Consider the following 24,737-nt stretch of genomic DNA (forward strand, 5'->3'; position numbering starts at 1 on the left):
CTGTAGGCCTTGTTTCATTTCATAATTATTTTTTTACAGTTTATTATTGTTCATATTGTTTATGAAGGACCAGGTGCGCAGCCTGGGAGTCATTCTGGACTCACAGCTGTCCATGGAGGCGCAGGTCAATTCTGTGTCCAGGGCAGCTGTCTACCAGCTCCATCTGATATGCAGACTAAGACCCTATCTGCCTGCGGACTGTCTCGCCAGAGTGGTGTAAGCTCTGGTTATCTCTCGCTTGGACTACTGCAATGCGCTCTATGTTGGGGTACCTTTGAAGGTGACCCAGAAACTACAACTAATCCAGAATGCAGCAGCTAGAATGGTGACTGGGTGCGGCTGCTGAGACTACATAACACCGGTCTTGAAAGATCTACATTGGCTCCCAGTACGTTTCGGAGCACAATTCAAAGTGTCGGTGCTGACCTTTAAAGCCCTAAACTGCCTCGGTCCAGTATACCTGAAGGAGCATCTCCACCCCCATTGTTCTAACTGGACACTGAGGTCCAGTGCCAAGGGCCTTCTGGTGGTTCCCTCAAAGTGAGAAGCCAAGTTACAGAGAACCAGGGAGAGGGCCTTCTTGGTAGTGGCACCTTCCCTGTGGAATGCCCTCCCACCAGATGTCAAAGAGAACAACTACCAGACTTCTAGAAGACATCTGAAGGCAGCCCTCTTTAGGGAAGCTTTTAATGTTTGATGGATTACTATATTTTAATATTTTGTTGGAAGCGGCCCAGAGTGGCTGGGGAAGCCCAGCTGAAGGAGTGAAGACCAGAAGTCCCCACCTTGGTAATACTTGAGAGCCAGACGGAGGCCATTTTATAGAGAGCAAGCTAATCCAAAAACGCCATTTTATAAGGAGTAAGCTAAAAAGGCTAAAAGCTATCTCTCTTCTGTTTGCAAAAGCATTCTTTGCAAATGCAGCAAGTGTGGTCAGAACACTTCGCACCTGTAGCTAGCTATTGACCAAAATTCTGGTAAACACCGAGGAGAGAGCAAGAAGCAGGATGTCTAGCTCACCACAAAATTCTAAAAGCAGACTTAAGCAGAGCAACTGCTAAAACCACAAACACAGGTGGGGGTCAAGTGGTATTTACTGGAACTAGTAAATAGGTCAGATAGATTTTAAGCCATCAGTGCCACCTAATGGATAAAGCAGCTTGGAACCGAAAGGCCACCAGAGGCCACCACCAATTTTCTCATTGGTAGAGCTTTAATGAATATGCATAGAAGGGATTGCTAAGGGGGTTGAACCATTGTTTTGCCTGAGGGGATAAAAACTGTATGCCCCTGGTGTTCGGGGGCATTCTCTCATTTCTTCCTGAATGCACCCCTTTTTGCTTTTGTCTGACAAAATCAAACTGAATAAAAATCTTTTCTTAAATAAATATTGCTGCCTGGAGTTTTTCCATTTCTGGTCTGTATTCTGAAGTCCCTAACACAGCCAAATGGGCGTCCTGTTCTCATGGTGGCCAACAATATGACTGTGGGAAACCAGGAAGCAGGACCTGCCTGAGCACAAGGGCCTTCTCTCCTGCAGTTTCTAGCACTTTGCATTCAGAAGAATTAGTGCCTCTGACAGTTGAATGCAGAGGACTTTGTGGAGGAGTCTGGTTGGCTGTGATGAGAAGCAGGATGCAGGAATCAAGAGGTTTTGGGTTGGATCCAGCAGCGCTCTGGACACATATCCCACCCCCCAAATTCTTACCTGTGTTGGGGGCCACTAGGGGGCGCATTGGAAGATGGCCGACAATACCATCTCTCCAACCCACACGAGGTAATTAAGAGGCTGTTATGGGAGTAGGCAGCCTCCCTTGTTGCCCCAAGGAAATGGGGAACACTGCCCTTGCCTGCTGTGCCCATAAATCACCCCCTAATTCGAAAGAAGGGGGTGAAGGCCCTAGGCAGAATGCCCCCGTGTGGACCTTGGCTCTCCTGGACGCTGTCTCTGATCGCGCACTAGTTGCAGCAATTTGGAATAATTAATTACAAAAGAAGCAAATGCACATATTTCAAGTGAAGAAGGGGAGTGAAGTCTGCTAATTTAAGTGACCTCTGCGAAAAAAGACGACGGGCTGGAGAAACAGGAATATTTTACGATGAAGATACACCAAATGCTGGGTATGTTGACAACGGGGCTGAATTGGGGGGGGGGGCTTTTTTACTTTCCTTCTATGTGATTTACAAGAACCCCTCCTCATTAGAACCGTCAGTTGAACTGACCCAAGCAGGATGATTAAGGTCTGTGTGGAGATAAACTTTAACCAAAAGTATGCTTTATGGAGACCGAGAAGCAATAAGAGCTTTTGGGAATGGCACAGTAATTAATTCGGAGTCACCATCTTGCCAAAGGATTTATAGCTGGGAAGAACGGATTTGTTTTCAGACTGCATTCCTAGTGAATCTCCTCAGAGGTTTTGAGAAAGGAGGCAGATTGGTGAAGATTAATGACGCTAAGACTGTTTTGATGTATGGAAGTGATGTTATATGGAAAACATCTGGATATGGCTACTGGATAAAAAAATTAATATCCACGCAGGATTACAAAGTGTTCTAACCAGCTTGCGGAGACTATCAGAGGTCACAAAGAGAAAGGAAAAATAAATGAAAATAACAACAAGAGATGTGGAAAAATAATAAGAAAGGACTGGATAGTACTGTGAACATCATAAGGTTAGATTTGTGGACATTAAAACAGCAGTAAGAAGCAAGAAGTTGATTGGATCCCTTTGGAACTTGAAATATGGGTACCCCCAACAAAAATTTAAAATTTGGCTGTGTAATTTGGAATTTATGTAATTTGGTTTGATTTGATGTGATTGATCGGTTAATAAAAAATTATTCTTAAAAAAAATCTTATCTGTGTTTTTGGGGACTGCCGTGCCATCTCACTTTCTTGTGTCCTTTATTTATTTATATATATGTATCTGATAAATATGGTTATTTATCTCCTGCCTTCCAAGACAGCTCATGATGATGATGATAGTAGGCTTCAATAATATCAAAAGTTGAAAACCTGTGGAGGCAAAACATCTAAAACCAGCAAAAATGATTCATAATAGCCTTGGAGAAAAAGGAAGAATCTCCCATGACCTTTTTTAAAATCAGGAAAGTTGAGAGTTTCACATGAATGAGGCCGCCATTGAGAAAGATTGCTGCCTGTCAAGCTAATATTGAATGGAATAGTCTTGACTCTGAGTAAGGCAACTTCTTATGCTCTAATGCTACATATCTCTTACTATTCTGATATTTCATCAGATTCATTAAGTATGAACTAAGAATTGTTGTGAAAAAATAATAAAACGTTTGAATTTGCAGCTTTAAATTACGACCGCACAAAAGTGGTGACATATTAAAGTGTGTTTATGATGCTGATCCACTTTTTTTTTTTTTTTAGTAAAGTCATTTCATAACATTTTGCAACATTGGCAGACCTGGTCAATCCAGGATTATCTCCCCACAGCCCCACCCACAGAGACTCTGTAATATTGGAACCCTTGGAGATATGTATTCAAAACCCCACTACACCATGAAGATCAGTGGGTGACCTCGGTCCAGTTGCAGAGTCTCAGCCTGGCCTACCTCACAGGGTTGTTGAGTGGATAAACTTGGGACAGAGCATGAACCATTTATGCCACTTCAGGCTTGTGTAAAAAGGTAAAGGGACCCCTGACCATGAGGCCCAGTCGTGACCAACTCTGGGGTTGCGACGCTCATCTCACTTTATTGGCCGAGGGAGCCGGCGTACAGCTTAGTCATGTGCTTAGTATGATTAAGCCGCTTCTGGCGAACCAGAGCAGTGCACGGAAACACCGTTAACCTTCCCGCCGGAGCGGTACCTATTTATCTACTTGCACTTTGACATGCTTTTGAACTGCTAGGTTGGCAGGAGCAGGGACCAAGCAGGGAGCTCACCCCATCACGGGGATTCGAACTGCCGACCTTCTGATTGGCAAGTCCTAGGCACTGTGGTTTAACCCACAGCGCCACCCACGTAGGAAGGGTCTATTATCTGTCTGTCTGTCATCTATCTATTCTGTAAACCACCCTGAGACCCCCAGGTGTAGGATGGTATATAAATTCAATATCTATCTATCTAACAAATAAATGCAGTGAATCTTAATTAGGTGCCTTAGGTCCACAAAAGCTTTTTTTTTAAAAAAAACTAGAATTTCCCCTTTTGCTTGTGATGAAAGAGTTTAGGGCATTTTTGGCTGCAGAGCTGTATACACAGGCGAGAATATGCTCATGCAGCCCAGAGGGTCATAGAATTATAGAATTTGTAAAGTTGGAAGGGGTCCTAAGGGTCATCTAGTCCAACCCCCCTGAAATGCAGGAATCTCAACTAAAGCAAAACAAAACCAGCACTTCTGAATTTTGCTTGTTTTTTTGGACAAGAAGCCATAGACAATCTAGCACAGGGCACAGAGTGACAGCACCAGCAGCCGTGAGCTTTTTCCCATGCAGACTTCCAGAAGGCGTTAAAGTGAGAGAGATGCTTGTTCCTAGAGGGGCCCGGGAATGCTAGGCAAGGCAGATGGGGAAAGGGCCTTTTGAATGGCTGCAGGAGGAGGACGACGAGGTGAGTTGCCCTGCAGGAGCATGTTTCGGGAATGCAGAGCAAGAGGGGAAGGGTGCCTGGAGGGGACAAATTCAGGAGGCGAAAGAGCTGCATCCTGGTTTCCTATGGCTAGGGAATAGGCGCCTCTCTCCCCTCTTTCTTTTGTAAGCCAGTGGCAGAACATCTGCTTTGCATGCAGAAGGTCCTGGTTCAAGCCCCGGGGGCCCATCCTGGCAGGGTTGCCTGAAACCCTGGAGCGACCTTGCCAGTCATTGTCCTGAGCTACGTGGACCGGTGGTCCTGTTTCTAACCCTATCAGGGTTAGAAACTCCGATATATAAGGTAGGTGCCAAATGGCTCCTTAAACCAAGGTTGCAGTTGCCAAAATGGAATGTTTTAGTTGCCCTTTTGGGAGCAAGAAGCCTCTAAAATTTTATTTCTCAAATGATGAACTGACTGTGACTGGTTCTCAGATAAACATCTGGCTAGTTCCGATGACAGGCTAGGTTAAGAGCTTTGAGAACTTAAAGAAGAAAAGCCATTTGATCCAGGGACAGGCCACAGAGATACAATCAGACCTCGGGTTACAGACGCTTACGTTGCGTTATTTTCGGATTATGGATGCGCCGAAACCCAGAAGTACCAGAACGGGTTACTTCTGGGTTTCGGCGGCCACTCATGCGCAGAAGCGCTAAATTGCAACCTGCTCGTGCACAGACGCAGCGCTGTGGGTTGCGAACGCTGCGGGTTGCGAACGTGCCTCCCGCACGGATCCGCAACCCAAGTGTCCACTGTATTGGCCTATTCCGACCTCTTTTTCTTAAGGGTGACTGCTCCTGCTCAGGCTGCACAGAAAAAAGCAACTGGGTTCCAGAAAGTCATTCTGATGGTGCAGATAAAATATAACTGATAGAATTTCACAGTGTTGGGTGAAAACAGTCCCGATCCAATGATCCCCAGGTGGTGGAGATGTCAGGCACCATCCTCGTGCCCATATGTTGTTTGTTTGTTTGCTTGCTTGCTTGCTTGTTTGCTTCATTTCTATACTGCTTTATATTTTTAAGAAAAATCTCAAAGCAGTTTACAGCATATTAAAATGTCAGTAAAATAATCCAGAATCAAACATTTCTGAAGAAAGTCAAATATAGAGTATACAGCCAAAGCAACATAATTAACAGAACTAAAATATTATCTTAAAGATTTCAAAATAAAACATTACAAAGGAGGTCAACTACAGAATACATTTAACAGAAACAAAATTAACAAAAATTTTTTTTTTAAAGAAAAAACCAATGCTAAGTGAAGTCAGATATAAAATGCACATTTAAAACAGCATAACTAACAAGAGAATAAAATATTATCATAAGCATGATACGGCTGTTTGGCAGGCATAAAAAGATGGGGCAAAAGAATCCAATAGGGGTTTGTTGTCAGGCATAGCAATGTTCCTCCGGTCTCACCAGGCACCTCTTTAGTAGAGCTGGTGAGTCTGGCCCTTGGCCCCTAGGCTAGGTGGAAAGGGCCTTGCAGGGAGTGGCCTTCAAGACTCAGGGCCAGCCGATGTTGTTGTGACTACAACTCCCATCATCCCTGATCACTGACTGGGGCTGATAGGAATTGCAGTCCAAAGCATCTGGAGGGTAAGACATTTCCTTTGTATTCAGGCACCAGGGGCAATCCCAGGTGGGGCTGGGAATGTCCCCTGCCTGAAGCTCTGGGGGGCAACTGCCACTCACACAACAGCACTTGTGAAGCAATTGACATTGTGTCTTTGGCTAGAGCAGGGGCAGGCAACCTAAGGCCTGGGGGCCGGATGCGGCCCAGTCGCCTTCTAAATCCAGCCCGCGATCGGCCAAGAATCAGCATGTTTTTACATGAGTAGAATGTGTGCTTTTATTTAAAATGCATCTCTGGGTTATTTGTGGGGCATAGGAATTTGTTCATTATTTTTTTTTTCAAAATATAGTCTGGCCCACCACATGGTCTGAGGGACGGTGGACCAGCCCACGGCTGAATAAGGTTGCTAACCCCTGGGCTAGAGGCAAAGACTAGCCATCAGGGTGAGTAGCTACTGATAGCTTTATCCTCCCTGAATTTACCTAACCCTCTTTTAAAGCCATCCAAGATGGTCCTACGCATATTACCGTAACTTGGAAATACCTCCCAGAGCGGGATGCGGGTGGCGCTGTGGGTTAAACCACTGAGCCTAGGACTTGCCAATCAGAAGGTCGGCGGTTCGAATCCCCGTGATGGGGTGAGCTCCCGTTGCTTGGTCCCTGCTCCTGCCAAACTAGCAGTTCAAAAGGAAATCAAAGTGCAAGTAGATAAATAGGTAGACAAATACCTTCCGGCGGGGAAGGTAAACAGCGTTTCCATGTGCTGCTCTGGTTCGCCAGAAGCTGCTTAGTCATGCTGGCCACATGACCCGGAAGTTGTATGCCAGCTCCCTCGACCAGTAAAGCGAGATGAGCGCTGCAACCCCAGAGTCGGCCACGACTGAACCTAATGGTCAGGGGTCCCTTTACCTTTACCTCCCAGAGCAATTTCCCAAGTTCTCTGGGAAGGAAGACTGATAGTTTTAACTGCTCGGGAAATTGTAGTTCTGTGGGGGGAATAGAGGGTCTCCTGTAACAGCTCGCCTCACCATGAGGAGAGGACAGTTCCCATGATTCTTTGAGAGAGGCCACAGCTGTTAGGAGTGGCATGTATGGTGTGGATTTGGCCTCCAACTCCCATCATAACATCATAGAATTGTAGAGTTGGAAGGGACCACATAGGTCCAGCCCCCTGCAATGCCCAGCGTGTGTCTTGAATCCCTGACCCTGAGGTTAAGAGTCTCATGCTTTACCAACAGAGATTATCAGCATTGCCAATGATCAGGGGTGACAGGATATATAGTTAGCAACATCTGGAGGACCTTCGGTTTTGCAACCTCCAGATTTAGGACTCACTCAGGAATTTTTCTTTCTTCTATAAGGAAACTCTGAGCAGAGAAGATGGCCAGGATCATGTGCACAAAAGCCCTTGGCTAAGGAAAGAAACGTGGGGCATCTACCAAAGAGAGGGTCCCTCAGCATGGAGTGAAGGCAGAAGGCAAAGGCATCGAAAAACAGACAAAAAACTTCAAAGATTTAGATGCCATCGCAGCCAAGGAGGAGATTGAGGAAAATGACAAGCAAGTGGCTTTGACCGAATGTGAGATGGACTCTCCAAGGTCTACATGCACCCACATGGAAGGGAAACCACATAAGTGTCCAGACTGCGGAAAGTCTTTCAGCATGAATTCTCACCTTATTAGTCATCAGAGAACCCACACGGGGGAGAAACCGTACGGGTGCTCAGCATGTGGTAAGAGCTTCTCTCAGAAAGGGCACCTTTCGGTCCACGAGAGAATCCACATGGAAGAGAAACCGTACAAATGCTCAGAATGTGGGAAGTCTTTCTGTAAGAACGCTGACCTCACCAGGCACCACCGAAACCACACCGGGGAGAAGCCGTACAAATGCGCCGATTGCGGGAAGTCGTTCAGCATGAACTCCGACTTCGTTAGGCATTACAGAACCCACACGGGAGACAAAATGTACGAATGCTCGGACTGTGGGAAGAGCTGTGGAACGAAGAGCCACCTGGTCGCTCACCTGAGAATGCACACTGGAGAGAAACCGTTCGCCTGTGCGGTCTGCGGGAAGAGCTTTTCTCAGAAAGGGAACCTTGTCATTCATCAGAGACTCCACACCGAGGACAAGCCCTATAAGTGCTCGGACTGCGGGAAGTCCTTCTGTAAAAACGCCGATCTCGTCAGACATCGCCGAAACCATACAGGGGAGAAACCGTACATATGCCTGGAGTGCGGGAGATCCTTTAGTATGAACGCTGACTTTATCAGGCATTACAGAACCCACACGGGGGAGACGCAGTACAAATGCTCCGAGTGCGGCAAAAGCTTTAGCAAGAAGTGCAACCTGGTCACACACGTGAGAAGCCACACGGGCGAGAAGCCCTACAAATGCTCAGCGTGTGGGAAAAAGTTCTCCCTCAAAGGGAACCTCGTAGCCCACGAGAAAACCCACACGAAAGAGAAGCCGTGCAAGTGCTTGGACTGTGGGAGATCCTTCAGCGTGAACTCTAAACTCGTCGAGCACCAGCGACTTCACACACGAGAAAAACCGTACGAATGCTCGGACTGTGGCAAAAGATTCCGCTGGATCGGAAACTTCATGTCGCACATACAGTTCCACTCGGGGGAGAAACCCTACGAGTGTTCACTGTGCGGGAAATCCTTCATTATACAACACGACCTTGTTCGGCACCAGAGGACCCACACGGGAGAGAAGCCCTACAGATGCGCGGAGTGCAGGAAAACGTTCAGTCAGAAGGGGAGCCTTGTTGTACATGAGAGAATCCACACGGGAGAGAAGCCGTACAAGTGCGCGGATTGTGGGAAATGTTTCAACCTCAGCTCTTGCCTCATCCGACATCAGCTAACCCACACGAGGGAGAAACCCTACAAATGTGCAGATTGCGGGAAAAGCTTTGGCGTCAGCTCTCGCCTCCTCCAACACCAGCAGATCCACACGGGAGATCGGATTCATAAGTGCTCGGAATGCGGGAAGAGCTTCGCTCACAGAAAAACTCTTGTCAAGCACATGCAAACACACACACAGGAGGAGAAGCCACAGACTTTCTTGGTGTGTGGGGAAAGTTTCATGGACCCTCCTGCTTTTAACCAGCATAAGAGAGTCCACGCTGAGGAGAACTCCTATGAAATCGCCATGTTGTGACAAACATTTGCGCATCGTCCTTTATAGAGGAAATAACCCAGAGGAAGAATGAGGATATCGCATCAGATAATATTCATTAGAAGGGAGGACTTTTAAATGCTCTGATTGTGGAAAGAGATCATGAGGGATTTTTTAATTTATTTGTTAGGGAACAAGTATATTTTCTGTGATAGATGAGATCATAAATCTATCAATCTGCTCCCTCACCTGAACGCCACCACAGGGGCTAATGGAGAACCACTTTGCCCTGAGGGGAGAAGGAAGAAAACAACCTGAGGACTGCTGTTACTCAGGTCAGGGGAAGTTATGGTTTGAAGCTGTTGCGTCAGCAGTGATTCCATTTGGACTTAATTTAGATATTTTGCTAAACATCTCAAGTATTGTCTGTCTTGTTAGAAATGACAAACTGGTGGTTTTAAGACGACTTCTAAGGTATTCATGCTATTGCTGTGGCATAGGAGTCAATTTCTAGGGGCCAAGGTGTCTTCACCCCACCCCCACTCCATAAAATATTTCAGGAGGCCGGGTCCCCCCAAAGTTGATGGGCATCGCCATTGAAATGGTGTGTGCACACCACATCATGTGATCGATTATGTAGGCTTATCTGCCTCCCCCATGTTTTATTCAAGCTAGAACCCCTGTGCTATGGCGAGGAAGCCCTGAGGCTACATATTTGAAAAAAAATATGCTTTTTATATTATAAGGCTGCCTTCTGAAATAGCTTTGTTTTTACTCACTTTTACAGGTAGTTGGGGTGGTTCAGTTTTAGGTAACGTCCAGAACCTTACCTGTTTTAATCTGTCATTTGTGTGGATTGTGTGTGCGTTGACACAATTTACGGTAGTTCAGTTTAGGGAAAGAGAAATTGGATGCAACCTCACTGCATAGCTGACACAGGAAAGACGTTACATTGAATAATTGGGTATAATGTGTCCTGTAACACCATTAAAAGATTACTTCCTTTTTTATTTATATCAAGGGTCATTCTAGAGATCAGGCTGCAATCCTATACGCCAGGGCTTTCCAAACAGTGTGTCGCGACACATTGGTGTTTTGGCTGCAGTGTGTAAGTACGGTATGTCGCACAAACGCTCCCTACACTCCTCCCAAGGCTGGAAAAGGGTTAGTTTAACCTCCGGTTTGCTAGTAAAGCTGAATAATCATATCACAAAATAATGCATGTCTCAAAAGTGTGTCGCCAACATGAAAAGTATCTGGAAAAACATTCCACTTTACTCAGTGGTCTTTACCTCTGAGCAGACATGTAAAAAACTTGGAAAAAACAAACAACCCTTCAGCCACTTTGAAGAACTGAAGGGAAAGCAGAGAGGAGGAGGAGGAGGAGGAAACGACAGTTTCACTGACTACGGACAATATAGCTTAAATTTCTGGCGCGGGCTGGGAAACCTGTGACCCTCCAGATGTTGTTGGACTACAATTCCCATCATCCCTGACAATTGGCCATGCTGGCCGGGGCTGATGGGAGCCTTTGTCCATCCTCTGTAGTTTGTTAAGTGTGCTTGAGAGCTGGTAGGAGACCCCTCACATAGCCACAATCCCCAGCACACTTAAACTACAGGTCCCAGGATTCCAAAAGGGAAGCCATGACTGTTGAAAATAGTGTAAGGGGGGTTTTAAAGTCATGGTTGTGGATGTGACCACTGACATATTAGCGGTGAGATTACAGTGGTGCCCCGCAAGACGAATGCCTCGCAAGACGAAAAACCCGCTAGATGAAAGGGTTTTCCGTTTTTCGAGGCGCTTCGCAAGATGAATTTCTCTATGGGCTTGCTTCGCAAGACGAAAACGCCTTGCGAGTCTTGCGGTTTTTCCCGCTTTTTCTAAGCCGCTAAGCCGCTAATAGCGCTAAGCCGCTAATAGGGTTGCTTCGCAAGACGAAAAAACCGCTAGACGAAGAGACTCGCGGAACGGATTCTTTTCGTCTTGCGAGGCACCACTGTATCTTGGATCACTCCATAGTATGAGTTGTTCTGGGATACTTCCCCAGTGTTACTGCATTAATGCTGTCTGGAGGGGCACTTGGAAAAAATAAAAAATGGGGTCCGAAAATAAATCAGAACATATGGCAAAAAATTATTATTATTATTATTATTATTACTACTACTACTACTACTACTACTACTACTACTACTACTACTACAGGATTTCAGCAGGAATCTGCACCTACCGTATTTACCCGAATGTAATGAGCATCTTTTTTTGGCCAAAATATGTCGCAAAATTAGGGTGTGCACTAGATTTGATGGAGCATTTACATTCGCCAGCAAATACTTTTTGGGTTTCAAAGTGCTCATTAGATTCAATATCGCATTAGATTCGTGTAAATATGGTATTCCATATGCAGCAGTATGTCTAGCCCTAAACCTTTGCAGGTGTAAGCTTAAGTGAAGGTGTGATCATGTTTAACCACCCAATACCATCATGAGCAGAAATAATCAAGAATGCACAATAAGGAGGATGGCTGGAGGCGCCCTTCTTGGCTTACCACTCATGATTTGCTTGAGGGAAACATGCAGCGAGCCAGAACCATGGTTTGTTTCCCTGGCGGCAGCTGGGATGGGGGAGGAGCAAAGCTCCTGTTGTTTAAACCATAGTTTAGTTTATTTGTGGTTGAAAGGAATGTGTGAACCAGGCTGCCAGCAATCCCTGGCAGACAGCTGATATTCTGAGGTCTATGGCATCCGGACCTGGAGTTGGCAGAACCATTGTCTTCCATTGGCCCTTCAGATGCTGCTGAACAACAAGGATGGATCTGTGGCGAATTGGAGCCTAACAAGAGCCTCACACTGGGCTTAAAGCTCCTGAATGGTCAGATGCCAAGAGGGTAATATTAAGTCTTTGTATAAATGCATGAAATAATAATAATAATAATAATAATAATAATAATAATAATAATAATAATAATAAATTATTATTTATTTATTTATACCCCGCCCATCTGGCTGAGTTTCCCCAGCCATTCTGGGCGGCTTCCAATCGAGTGTTAAAAACAATACAGCATTAAATATTAAAAACTTCCCTAAACAGGGCTGCCTTCAGATGTCTTTTAAAGAGAAGATAGCTGCTTATTTTCTTCTCATGTGAAGGGAGGGCGTTCCACAGGGTGGGTGCCACTACCGAGAAGGCCCTCTGTCTGGTTCCCCGTAACCTCACTTCTCACAGGGAGGGAACTGACAGAAGGCCCTCGGTGCTGGATCTCAGTGTCCGGGCAGAACAATGGAGGTGGAGACACTCCTTCAGGTATACAGGGCCAAGGCCGTTTAGGGCTTTAAAGGTCAGCACCAACACTTTGAATTGTGCTTGAAAATGTACATGTTTCAGAAATGTTTCTTGTTCAAGCTAAAGACCAGGCAAATGCCTACAGGAACAAACACAAATATATTATTTACCCCCGTCCTTTCTTCTGAGCTTACAACAACCCTGTGAGGTAGGTCAGGCTAGGAGAGACACAATGATGGATTTGGTGAGCTTTCCCCAGGTCCTAGGCTCCACCTACACTATACATTTAAAGCACTACCATGCCACTTTAAACGATCATGGCTTCCTCTAAGGAATCCTGGGAACTGTAGTTTGTGAGGGTGCTGAGAGTTGTCAAGAGACACCCTGCTCCCCTCACAGAGCTATAATTCCCAATGTGCCTTAACAGTCAATTCCTCTTCCCAGGGAATTCTAGGAATTATAGCTGTAAGACGTGAGCCAGGGTCTCCTAACTCAGCATCCTTAACAAACTACATTTCCCAGGATTCTTTGGGGGAAGCCATGCTTGTTTAAAGTGGTATGATACGGATTTGAATTTACAGTGCAGGTGGAGCCCTTATTAGTGCAGCCCTGTAACCTTGACTTTTTAAATACAGTGGTACCTTGGTTTACGAGCTTGATCTGTTCCGGAAGTCCATTCTTAAACTGAAACCGTTTTTAAACCGAGGCACGCTTTCCCTAATGAGGCCTCCCGCTGCCGGTGCCCTTCCACCTTTCGGATTCCGTTCTTAGACCGAAAGGTTCTTAGACTACTTCCGGTTTTGTGGCGTTCATAAACCAAATCGCTCCAAACAGGACTGTTCTTAAACCGAGGTCCCATTGTACAAAGTTAGCAGCCTAAATCCTGCATCATGACGTGCACAGATCACAGAGGTGCAGAGAAGCAGACTTTAATACAAATTAAAATACAAATTATTCTGCCTTGGTCAAAACATACCTGGAATACTGTGTCCAATTCTGGGCACCACAATTTAAGAAGGTTGTTGACAAGCTGGAATGTGTGCAGAGGAGGGCAACCAAGATGATCAAGGGTCTGGAAACAGCCTTATGAGAAACGATTGAAGGAACTGAGCATGTTTAGCAGTGTGGTGTAGTGGTTAAGAGCGGTAGTCTCGTAATCTGGTGAACCGGGTTCGCTTCCCTGCTCCTCCACATGCAGCTGCTGGGTGACCTTGGGCCAGTCACACTTCTTTGAAGTCTCTCAGCCCCACTCACCTCACAGAGTGTTTGTTGGGGGGGGAGGAAGGGAAAGGAGAATGTTAGCCGCTTTGAGACTCCTTAGGGTAGTGATAAAGCGGGATATCAAATCCAAACTCTTCTGGAAAAGAGGAGACTGAGAGGAGATATGTTAGCAATTTTCAAATATCCCAAGGGCTATCACATGCAAGAGGGAACAAGCTTGTTTTCTGCAGCTCTGGAGGGTAGGACCGATGACTTCAAGTTATAAAAAAGGAGATTCCAACTAAACATCAGGAAGAACTTTCTGACAGTAAGAGCTGTTAGACAGTGGAACCATCTCCCTCAGAAGGTGGTGGACTCTCTTTCCTTGGAAGTTTTTAAACAGAGGTTGGATGGCCATCTGTCATGGATGCTTTAGCCGAGATTCCTGCAGTGCAAGGGGTTGGACTGGATGACCCTTGGGGTCCCTTCCAACTACGATTCTGTGATTCATTGCAGCAATTGGCAGCATTATCTCTCTTTCTCTCTCTCAGAAGATCTAAACCGCTTTTGGAGGAGGCATCACAAGCAGTATAGATGCTCTGTTGTGAAATGCAAACGAAAACAAACCCATGCGCCAAAGCCATAGATGTCAACGTTTCCCTTTCTTTAAGGGAAATTCCCTTATTCCGAATAGGATTCCTCTCAAGAAAAGGGGAAAGGTGACAGCTATGGCCAAAACGCATCCAAGGGAAGCAGGCAGGAAAAGAACCACCTGCGCTCTGACCCAGCCAGAGAAGGAGCTTCTTGTGTTTGGTCCTGTAATGGTTAAATCCAGCAGTCGAGATCGGGGTTCCTAGAGAGGAAGGGGAGGGGGGGATTTGGGGAGGGGGGAGTCGGTGGGATGTCGCTACCATAGAGAGGTCGGGGGTGGGGAGCTCGTGCCATTCCCGCCCCCTCTATCCGGAAAGCGAAATGGCTCTCTGGATGCAGGCAGGAATTGGAGGCTGCTGAAATCCAAGCAGGGGTGAGCCGAAGGTGCAAAAAGAGAAATGATGTCGGATATATATATATATATATATCCATCCAGCTTTTATAGGGGGGGGGGATTGTGGGGATGCAAAGAGGTTGGAGGGTGGAAGAACAGAGAGGGGGACCTTTGCAGACCCTCCGCTTAAGGGATAGGAAACTGGGGAGACTGGCTCTGGTTGTAACCTGCCATATGCATATTATTGCATTGCCGGGGTTGGACTAGATGGTCCTCAGGGTCCCTTCCAACTCTGTGATTCTATGTAGAAGTCAAATGACTTGCCCCTCCAGCCCCTGCCTTCGCCAGCCGGCTGTCTTCCGCTCCAGGCGTTTTGGGCTACAACTTCCATCAGTCCAAAATCCCTTGACAGAGGAACGGCCTCCCTTGGGAGGTTGTGTGTGTTCATATCTTTAAAAAACCCATTGGAAAGTAGGATCTCGATGATTAATTGCTACTTATTGCCCTATGCAGCCTAGGACCCACATACCTACGGGACCGCCTCTCCTGGTATGCCCCGCGGAGGACCTTAAGGTCCACAAATGACAACATTTCGGAGGTCCCAAGTCGCAAGGTGATTAGATTGGTCTCAACCAGAGCCAGGGCTTTTTCGGCTGTGGCCCCGATCTGGTGGAACGCTCTGTCACAAGAGACCAGGGCCCTGCGGGACTTGACATCTTTCCACAGGGCCTGCAAGACAGAGCTGTTCCGCCTGGCCTTTGGTTTGGACTCAGTCTCACCCGTATGTTTCCCTCGCCTTATGGTTTTGATCTATGGGCTACTTTTAAAATGAGGCTGCATTTTAAACTGCATTTTAACCTGTATTTTAAATTTGGTTTATTGCCCCTATTATGTTTTTACTGTAATTTTACTGGTGTTAGTCGCCCTGAGCCCGGCCCTGGCCAGGGAGGGCGGGGTATAAATATTATTATTATTATTATTATTATTATTATTATTATTATTATTATTACTTTAACGTTGCAAACTGTTCTGTCAGCTGAAGCATTTACCCTCCAGCTCAGTATTGTAATGGACTCCCTTCTGAAGATGGTGGACTCCCCTTTCTTGGAGGTTTTTAAGCAGCGGTTGGATGGCCATCTGTCATCGATGCTTTAGCTGAGTTTATTCCTGCATTGCAGGGGGTTGGACTAGATGACCCTCAGGGTCCCTTCCCACTCTACAGTTCTATGATCTGGAGGGCACCTGGTCGGTGATTATGGGCTCAGCTATACAGCCACAAATAAAACATTTTAAGTGTGTTTTAAATGCAATATACAGTGTGACACTAGATGGCGATGCTGAGCCTTATGGAAAATTCAATGTATTTCTTTTAAATGCTTTAAGAAGAAGAAAAGCTTTTGAAAGCAGGAGGTCCCAGATTCAATCCCCGGTGTCCCCTGTTAGGGCTGGGAGAGGTGCCTTGTCTGAAGGAGGCATGACAGAGGTGTGTAAAATTAGGCATTTTGCAGAAAAATTGTGGCTGGGAGCAGTTCTTCTCACTCGTAACGCTAGAAGTCAGGGACATCTAATGAAGCGGAATGTTGGAGGTTTCGGAACGGGCAAAAGGAAGGACTCGTTTACACAGCTCATCGTTAAACTGTGGAACTCCCTCCCACAAGCTGTAATGATAACCACCAACTTGGATGGCTTTTAAAAAGGGTTAGGTAAATTCGTGGAGGATAAGGCTATCTATTGCTACTAGCCATGACGGCTGTTTCCTACCTCCACAGTTAGGCGGGATGACTGAAATTCAGCTGCTGAGAATCGCAAGTGAGGAGACTTGTGCTCCGGCGCACCAGTCCTGCTTTCAGGCTTTGCATTGACCGCTGTGAGAACAGGTTGTTGGACTTCTTTGGCGATCACTCGTAGCCGAGTAAGATTGTCTTCCATGAACACAGTCTTAACAGTGAGTCCGTAAGTGACTGGGGAGGCCAATTCTGGATCCCCACGTCCTTCCACAGTGGGGACATTGGTTTCCGGGCGGGAGTTGATCAGGGTGTGGATTTACCAAACGTGCCTTCCTCCTAGCACGTTTCTCCCTTGCGTCAAATGACACGTTTGGTAGAGGCTGTTCTCCAACTGGAGCACTCGCAGGCCAATGTTTCCCAGTTGTCAGTGTTTATACTGCAAATTTTTTGATTTGCCTTGAGAGAATCTTTAAACCTCTTTTGTTGACCACCAGCATTACGCTTTCCATTTTTAAGTTCCCTTCCAACTCTACAGTTTTATGAGTAGATGGATCTTTGGCCTGATCCAGCAGGTTCTTATGTTCATTATTGTATATATGATTTTTCTTTTTATTTGCATTACTTTCACCTGCTTGCCTTACCAGTTCTGGTGTGTTGTGGCTAAGCACTGGACTCAAAACGGGCATCCAGTTCCCCCTTCACTTCCGAAGCTCACCAGCCTGCCTGGGGTAAGTCACCATCTCTCAGCTTATCCTACCTTCTCGGCTTGCTGTTAAGATAATGCGGTTTTAAACAGCTAGATTCCAGAGAGTTTTCACCAAAAATGTGTTTTCCAGAGATCCCCACTTCTGTTACTTTGCAGGGAAACATTCTGCACTATTATTATTATTAGTATTATTAATAATACTAATAATAATATTATCTGTCCTTCATGCTAAGGTCCAGGATGGGTTACAGCAACAATATTAAAAAACAGTGGTGGGAAGTAGGGGGAGGAGAGGTGGGGAAATATTATTAAAAAGGTGTAGTCATAGGTATAGTAAAGGTAAAGGGACCCCTGACCATTAGGTCCAGTCGCAACCGACTCTGGGGTTGCGGCACTCATCTTGCTTTACTGGCCGAGGGAACAGGCATACAGCTTCCGGGTCATGTGGCCAGCATGACTAAGCCGCTTCTGGCGAAGCAGAGCAGCTCACGGAAATGCCATTTACCTTCCCGCCGGAGCGATACCTATTTATCTACTTGAACTTTGACATGCTTTTGAACTGCTAGGTTGGCAGGAGCAGGGACCGAGCAACGGGAGCTCACCCCGTTGCGGGGATTCAAACCGCTGACGTTCTGATCGGCAAGTCCTAGGCTCTATGGTTTACTTTAACCCACAGCGCCACCCGCATCCAAGTCATAGGCATATCAGTATTCAAATCTGAATTGTCAAATTGTGTTATTAGTGTTATTATGGTATTGTTGTATGTGTCTTTTGCGATTGTTGTTTGTATTGAAAAAATGATTAAATAATTTTTTTAAAAAATATTAAAAACAGTTTGAAACAACTTAACAGATTGCTCTTGGTTTTTTCCCCGGCAGAAAGCGCTTGGATATCCCATCCGCGGCCAAGGGTAGCTCCCAAGCGCCGTTGCGGAGATAGCTCTGCCCTGTATCCCTCTGAACTCTCCTTGTCATACCACAGTAGCTGGGTGCACTAATCCGATTGGCTGGATTCCTCTCCTGCATTAGCCGTCAGGGCGGAAGCCCTGCTCTGAGTTCGAATTCCATCTACCCTTCCCAACTGCCAGAGCTCCAGTTCCCAAATGGCGGAAGGGAGGGAGGGGGAGCAGCCGGCCCCAGATCTCCGCTTCCAGGCGGTGCTGGATCAGGAATTGAAGCTGGGTGTGAAAACAGAGAGGAAGGACCCAGCGGGTCCGAAGTCTGAGATGGGATCCAAGGGACTGAGGAAAAAACCCCACCCTGCTGCTCAGGCGGGACCTGCGGGGTGCGAGGGCCTGCAGCAGGTCTGGGAGGCCCAGTGGCAGGCCTTCCTCAAGGCGATGGAGTCACCCCACTCTGAGGCGGGGAGCTCGCAGCTGGCGGAATTGGCTCCCTGGGCGGACCTGAGGACTTCCCTAGCCCCTTTTGAGGCCATCACTGCAGCCAGCCAGCCTCCAAAAGAAGGGTACCTCCTTCCGATCCTCAACGGGCCGAGCCACCAGGTCCGCGTCAAGCTCGATCTGAGAGAAAAGGGCCCCTACACCAGAGTAAAGGAGGAGAAGGAGACCCTCAGCACTGAGGGCCACCGGCAACGCTTTAGGCAATCTCACTGCCACCAGGCTGAGAGCCCCCGCCAGGCCTGCAGCCGGCTCTGGGAGCTTTGCCGCCAGTGGTTGAAGCCAGAGAGACGTACCAAAGAGGAGATCCTGGACTTGCTGGTCTTGGAGCAGTTCCTGGATGTCCTGCCTCGAGGGATCCAGAGTCGGGTGAAGGATCAGGCTCCTGAAACCTGTGCCCAGGCAGTGGCCCTGGCGGAGAATTTCTTGCCGGCTCAGGGGGAGGCAGGGAGTTGGGAAGAGCAGGTGAGGCTGTTTCCTTTCTTTTATAATAATGATAATAATAATTTGTACTTCAAAATATGCACAAATCAAAGTCAACCAAGTTTCCAGTCTAAGACAGTCATACCTCATGTTATGTCCGCTTCATGTGATGTTCTTTCAGGTGACGACCCGGAAGTACCGGAAAGGGTTATTTCCGGGTTTTGCCGCTTGCGCAAGTGCGCAATATGACGTCATGCACATGCGCAGAAGTAGCAAATCGCAACCCGTGTGTGCGCAGAGGCGCCGCTGCTGGTTGTGTTCTTTTCATGTTGCGAACGGGCCTCCAGAACGGATCCCGTTTGCAACCATAGGTACCACTGTATTTCCAAAATTTGTGTTGCAGTGATTCACAAAAAACGCCCATCTCTCAACAGACGTTGTGTTGTAAAATATACTGCTCCTCTTATGAATCAAATCAATTGATTTGTGCATTTTTGCAAATTTAAGACATTTCCATAGGCATTCCCATATAATTGGAACCTGATAATCTTTACACTTTCAAGCCCAGACTGCTCTGGCTGCCATCACAAAGGTTGCTTTTGTTTGTTGGTTGGTTTGTTAAAAGGCTGTTGTTTTGCAGATATTTCCCCCTCAATCAAATAAAAAATAATCAACTGGGGGAGAGTTTTCTCCTGTCATTGAATTTATATGATGCAGGATTTGTCTCCAAAGGCATGCTGACACTCCCACAGCATATACGTTATGTTTGCATTGTCTGTTAAAACAACTTCAGACATTTAGACCAAGTATCCTTATAGGAGGCTGTTTGCATCCTGAGAATCCTGAACTATCCATAGCTGGTAGCGAGATCAAGAACCAATGGAAGCTACCTTACGTCGTGTCAAACAGTTGATACATCTTGCCCAGTTATCGCAGTGTTCTTCAAAACGTGGGCCTCCGACGTTGTTTGGACTACAAATCCCATCGTCCACAGCCAGCTTAGCCAACAACGAGGGATGATGGGATTTGTATTCTAGCAACTTCTGGGGACCTAAGCTTGAAGAACACTGGTCTACACAAAGTGTGTCTAAATGCTATGAATAACACAAATCATTGAACAACATGACCCCTGCTGTTTCAGGGCCCGGGTCTCTTTCAGAAGGTGATTGTGAATGTCCCAGATGAGGCAACTACTTTGGGAGATGCAGGCAGGCAGATCTGGAACATGGTGAAACATGAGTGTGGAAGAAATGCCGGCTCAGGGGGTAAGTAATATAATAATAATAATAATAATAATAATAATAATAATAATACCTTGCCCATCTGGCTGGGTTTCCCACTCTGGGTGGCTCCCAACAGATTAAAAACAGAATAAAACATCAAACATTAAAAACTTCACTAAACAGGGATTGCTCCATGCTAACTGTAGAGCATTGTATAGTCGGGGAGCTACCACAGAAAAGGCCCATTTTTTTGTTGCCACCCTCTGAACTTCTCTGGGAGGGGGGCATAAAGAAGGGCCTCAGCTGACAAGTGCAGGGTCCAGGTTGTTTTGTATGGGAAGAGGCGATGATGATGAAGATGGTGATGATTTATACCCCGCCCATCTGGCTGGGTTACCCCAGCCACTCTGGGTGGCTCCCAACAGAATATTAAAAACACAATAAAAGATCAAATGTTAAAAACTTCCCTAAACAGGGCTGCTTTCAGATGTCTTCTAAAAGTCAGATACAGCCATACCTCGGGATGAATACGCTTCAGGTTAAGCGTTTTCGGTTTGCGCTCCACAGCGACCCGGAAGTAAAGGAACGTGTTACTTGCGGGTTTCATCGCTCATGCATGCGCAGTCGCTCAAAATGACGGGGAAGTGACGATGTGTTATGTTCGCTTCAGGATGTGAACGGAGCTCCGGAACGGATCCTGTTTGCATCCAGAGGTACCACTGTAGTTGTTTATTTCCTTAACTCTGATGGGAGGGCGTTCCACAGGGCGGGCGCCACTACCGAGAAGGCCCTCTGCCTGGTACAATACTTGATACTTAAGGTGTTGATGTTCTTATATTTCATCTTTCTCCTTCTTCCTTCAGGTAAGCAGTATGTGATGCAGAAAGAGGATCATGGGCAAGAAAGCTCTGAGCAAGAACCGCAAGGGATCCTGGAGGAGAGAGAGACAGCCAATGGGCTCAAGCCCTGCAAGCAGGCGGGATCGAATGAGGGTCTGTGTGGGCCATGGAGGCAACAACAGGCGAGCTGCCCAAGGCAGAAGATGGATCAGCTCATTCCTAGTGTGGGCCTTTACCAAGGACTGAGTGGACTTCTTACTGGGGAGAGGCCTGTGACCCTGACTGAATACAGACGGACTTCTAACTCCAAGGCGGGCGAGAGGACCGAAGCAGAAGAGAAACCCTTCATATGCGTGGAGTGCGGGAAGGCCTTCCGCACAAAGGACAAGCTCATCCGACATCACAAGACCCACACGGGGGAGAAGCCGTACGGTTGCTTGGACTGCGGCAAATCCTTCAGCACTAAGTACGGGCTTTTCCGGCACTACCGAATCCACCGGGGAGAGAAGCCGTACGGATGCTCGTACTGCGGCAAGTTCTTCCGGATGAACTACGACCTCATCCGCCACCACCGGGTCCACACGGGGGAGAAGCCCTTTGAGTGCTCGGACTGCGGGAAGTCCTTCGGCATGAACTCCGACCTCGTCAGACACCAGAGGATCCACACGGGGGAGAAGCCCTTCCGGTGCTTGGACTGTGGGAAAACCTTCAATGTCAAGGGCAGCCTCGTCTCCCACGTCCGGATACACAAGGGCCTGAAGCCGTACAGGTGCGACGAGTGCGGGAAATGTTTCAACCAGAGTTCGAAACTGAAGGCCCACGTGAGAATCCATGCGAGGTAGAAGCATGGAACAAATGTCCCGGACTCTGGTGGTCCTGGACCTTCAGCAGTCACTTGGGTCTCTGCACAATCGTCTCCTCCTGTATGGATTTTCCCAGATGTGGATGGAGACATTACTCTGAGCCCCTCTAGGAAGTGAAGTGGTGCAGTGCTGGGATTCAGACCATGACAACTGCGAAGTGCTCTGCCCCAAGAAGCCTACTAAGCCTCTTTGCCAGCTAGCTGGTCTAGACGCTCCTATTTCCGAGGGCTGGTGCCAGTGGAGACTAGTCCGTCAGGGCGAATGGGGCACTGTCCCACCAACCTCCATCTATCCTTTCTCATGAGAACATAGTGTCAGGAGCGAGCCCGCAGTCAATCACACAGTGCAAGTTGCCATTAACTCTTTAATATCAAAAACATGATCTGCACCAACTTGGCAGAGTGTCAGGCCTAATGAGCACAGCAACGCATCCCTGGTAGGTCTTGCTCCCATGAAGCAGTTGCTGAGATTGAAGGTTCCTGCCTCCCCATAGCTGCCAAATCCCCTCCTCTGCAGGGTTTTCCCCAAGCAATTGAAGACTGAGTCTGTGCATCACCACTCTCTCCTCCGCCCTTTTGGTTCTGGGAAACTAGGGGAAAAGGGCGCTCGTTGCAGCAGGAAGAGGAGAAACCCGTTACACTTCCCCAGCCTTCTCTACTTCTTGGCTTCCATCATCTCACCCTCCTGCATCGGCTTCTGCCCCTGATTCTGGACTGCTCTCTGCCTCTGCCTCTCCCAGCTCACTAAGCCCTGTTGCTTCCTCAGCTTCTGACACCTTCTCTTCCCAGTCTTCTCCCTCTGACCGCTCATCACTGTCCCACCACAACTCCCCAGGCTCTGGGCCTTCTTCCCACTACTGGAGCATCCTGTTTCCCAAGTGGATGCCACTGGGAAGCCCGTCAGCCCTCTTCCAATTGTTGCTTCCTGGCAACTAGTGTCAACCAGAGGCATGTGGCCTCTGATGCTGGAGGTGGCATGCAATTATCATGACCCCCGGGAAATGAATTTGTGTCTATAAGAACAATTATCCATAAGTGCACCTCGCGCAGCATACACCCTGAAGTAGCATTGATTGGGGAAATCCAGTGGCAGGGGAGCCATCACTTACTAAGGCCAGGAGTGAGTGAGTGTGTGTGCACGCGCGCTAATAGGTGGCCCTTCAGCTGCTAAGAACATACGTAGAGCCTTTTGGATGAGGCCAGAGTGGCCAATCTTAGTCTAGCATCCTGTTCTCTCAGTGGCCACCCAGATGCCTGTGGGAAACCAAGCAGGATCTGAGCACAAGAGCTGTCTGATAGCCTTGTCAATTTGTCCCATCTTTTAAAGCCATCCATTTTTTTGTCCATCACTGCCTCCTGTGGCAGCAAATGCCATAGTTCAACTGTGGTGGTATTCAACTACTGAAGTTAATGGAACTAACTTAGTCATATTTATTCATTTTAATAGGTCTGCTCTGAGGGAAAGTGAATGCCAACCATGTATTTTTAACTCCTGGTTTAAAAAAATAAATAAATGCTTGGGTGTGGTGGGTTGGTGGTTTTTTTATGTCAACTTGTTTTTGACTACTGACTTTGGCTGCTAATTGCATTTTATGTTCCATGTAAATCACTTGGAGGTTTCAACAATTAAGTGACATGCCATTTTTAATAAAGAAACAAATACACTGTTCCTGAGCTGTTTTTTTAAAAAAATGAAATAGGTTTGAAACGTGGTTTTTTAATGGAAGTTGCCTTATGTATATGTAAGGTGATGAATAAATCCATAATAAATAATAGGTTGGGGGAAATGGATAATTCCAGGATTTTTTCTTAGGGTTTGACAGTATAGTTTTAATTCGCAATCTTGCCACTTTGGTGGCAAGTCCCCTTTCTGAAGTTATCCTGAAGGATGAGAGATCTCTGGTCCTTTAGATGATGTCTGGCTCCACGCTACACATTTAAAGCACTATGTTGCCACTTTAAAGAGTTAAAAAAATACTGGGAACTGTCATTTGCTAAAGACACTGAGAGTTTGTTAGGAGACCCCCTATTCCCCTCACAGAGCTACAATTTCCAGAGTTCCCTGGGGAGACAGTTTGGTTGTTAAACTGCTCTGGGAATTATAATTCTCTGAGGTGAATTCAGAACCTTGAAGAAAACTACAGTTCCCGGAATTCTTTGCGGGCGAAGACTTGGCTATTTAAAGTGCTTTAAATGTATGGTTTTGAATGTGGTTTTAAGATGTGGGAGAACCAACAGGGATAGCTCAGTCGGTAGACCATGAGACTTTATCTCTGGGCCATGGGTTTGAGGCCCATGTTGGGTTAAAGATTCCTGCATTGCAGAGGGTTGGACTAGATGACCCTCGCGGTCCCTTGCAAATTTATGGATCTAGGAAATAAATAAACAAGAGGTCATCATGCAGTAATGAGAGGGCCTTTCCCTGAGCTGGACCAGCAGAGGGCTCTAGTGCAGAGGAGCTGGAGGATAATTTGGTTCCCTCTGTTTGAAAGCTCCTCTTTCACCCATCTCCTGCCCCAGCTTCCTAGGTCAACCCCCCAAAGAATCATGGGAACTGTAGTTTGCTAAGGGTGCTGGGAATTGTAGCTCCATGAAGGGGTAAACTACAGTTCCCAGGATTGGGTGTGGGTGTGTTGACTGTGCTTTAAATGTGTCTTAAATGCATGGTTTGTATGTAGCCCTGGGCACAGCTCTTCATAGCAAAACATAATCCAGTTCTGTAGCAAATCACAGAGGGGCATTTTTTTTTTAAGTTGAGAGATGCACCCAATGGGTTAAACCTATCGAGTTCTGG

The 24,737-nt window shown here is 46.8% G+C and overlaps 2 protein-coding genes across 6 annotated transcripts; both read left to right on the forward strand.

Moving 5' to 3' along the window:
- Window positions 1-4,550: 4,550 nt before the first annotated feature.
- Window positions 4,551-10,314, forward strand: LOC310837617 (uncharacterized protein). The gene is made up of 3 exons (XM_083724502.1): window positions 4,551-4,582; window positions 6,528-6,621; window positions 7,539-10,314. The coding sequence occupies exon 3, from the start codon at window positions 7,762-7,764 to the stop codon at window positions 9,340-9,342; it is 1,581 nt and encodes a 526-aa protein (XP_083580628.1). The 5' UTR covers window positions 4,551-4,582; window positions 6,528-6,621; window positions 7,539-7,761; the 3' UTR covers window positions 9,343-10,314.
- Window positions 10,315-14,694: 4,380 nt separating this feature from the next.
- On the forward strand, window positions 14,695-23,612 carry LOC310837559 (uncharacterized protein). 5 transcript variants are annotated; one of them, XM_083724344.1, is made up of 5 exons: window positions 14,695-14,817; window positions 17,139-17,226; window positions 18,079-19,061; window positions 20,161-20,284; window positions 21,106-23,612. In XM_083724344.1, exons 3-5 carry the CDS (start codon window positions 18,303-18,305, stop codon window positions 21,921-21,923), a joined length of 1,701 nt encoding a protein of 566 aa, XP_083580470.1. In that variant the 5' UTR covers window positions 14,695-14,817; window positions 17,139-17,226; window positions 18,079-18,302; the 3' UTR covers window positions 21,924-23,612. The 5 variants fall into 5 exon arrangements, with proteins under 5 accessions (XP_083580470.1, XP_083580469.1, XP_083580471.1 ...); XM_083724346.1 differs by having other exon boundaries at window positions 14,732-14,806; XM_083724347.1 differs by lacking the exon at window positions 14,695-14,817 and adding an exon at window positions 16,646-16,679 and having other exon boundaries at window positions 17,139-17,222.
- The last annotated feature ends 1,125 nt before the right edge of the window (window positions 23,613-24,737 follow it).

Source organism: Podarcis gaigeae, assembly GCF_964106915.1.
Source record: "Podarcis gaigeae genome assembly, chromosome: 2".
Lineage (NCBI taxonomy): Eukaryota > Metazoa > Chordata > Lepidosauria > Squamata > Lacertidae > Podarcis > Podarcis gaigeae.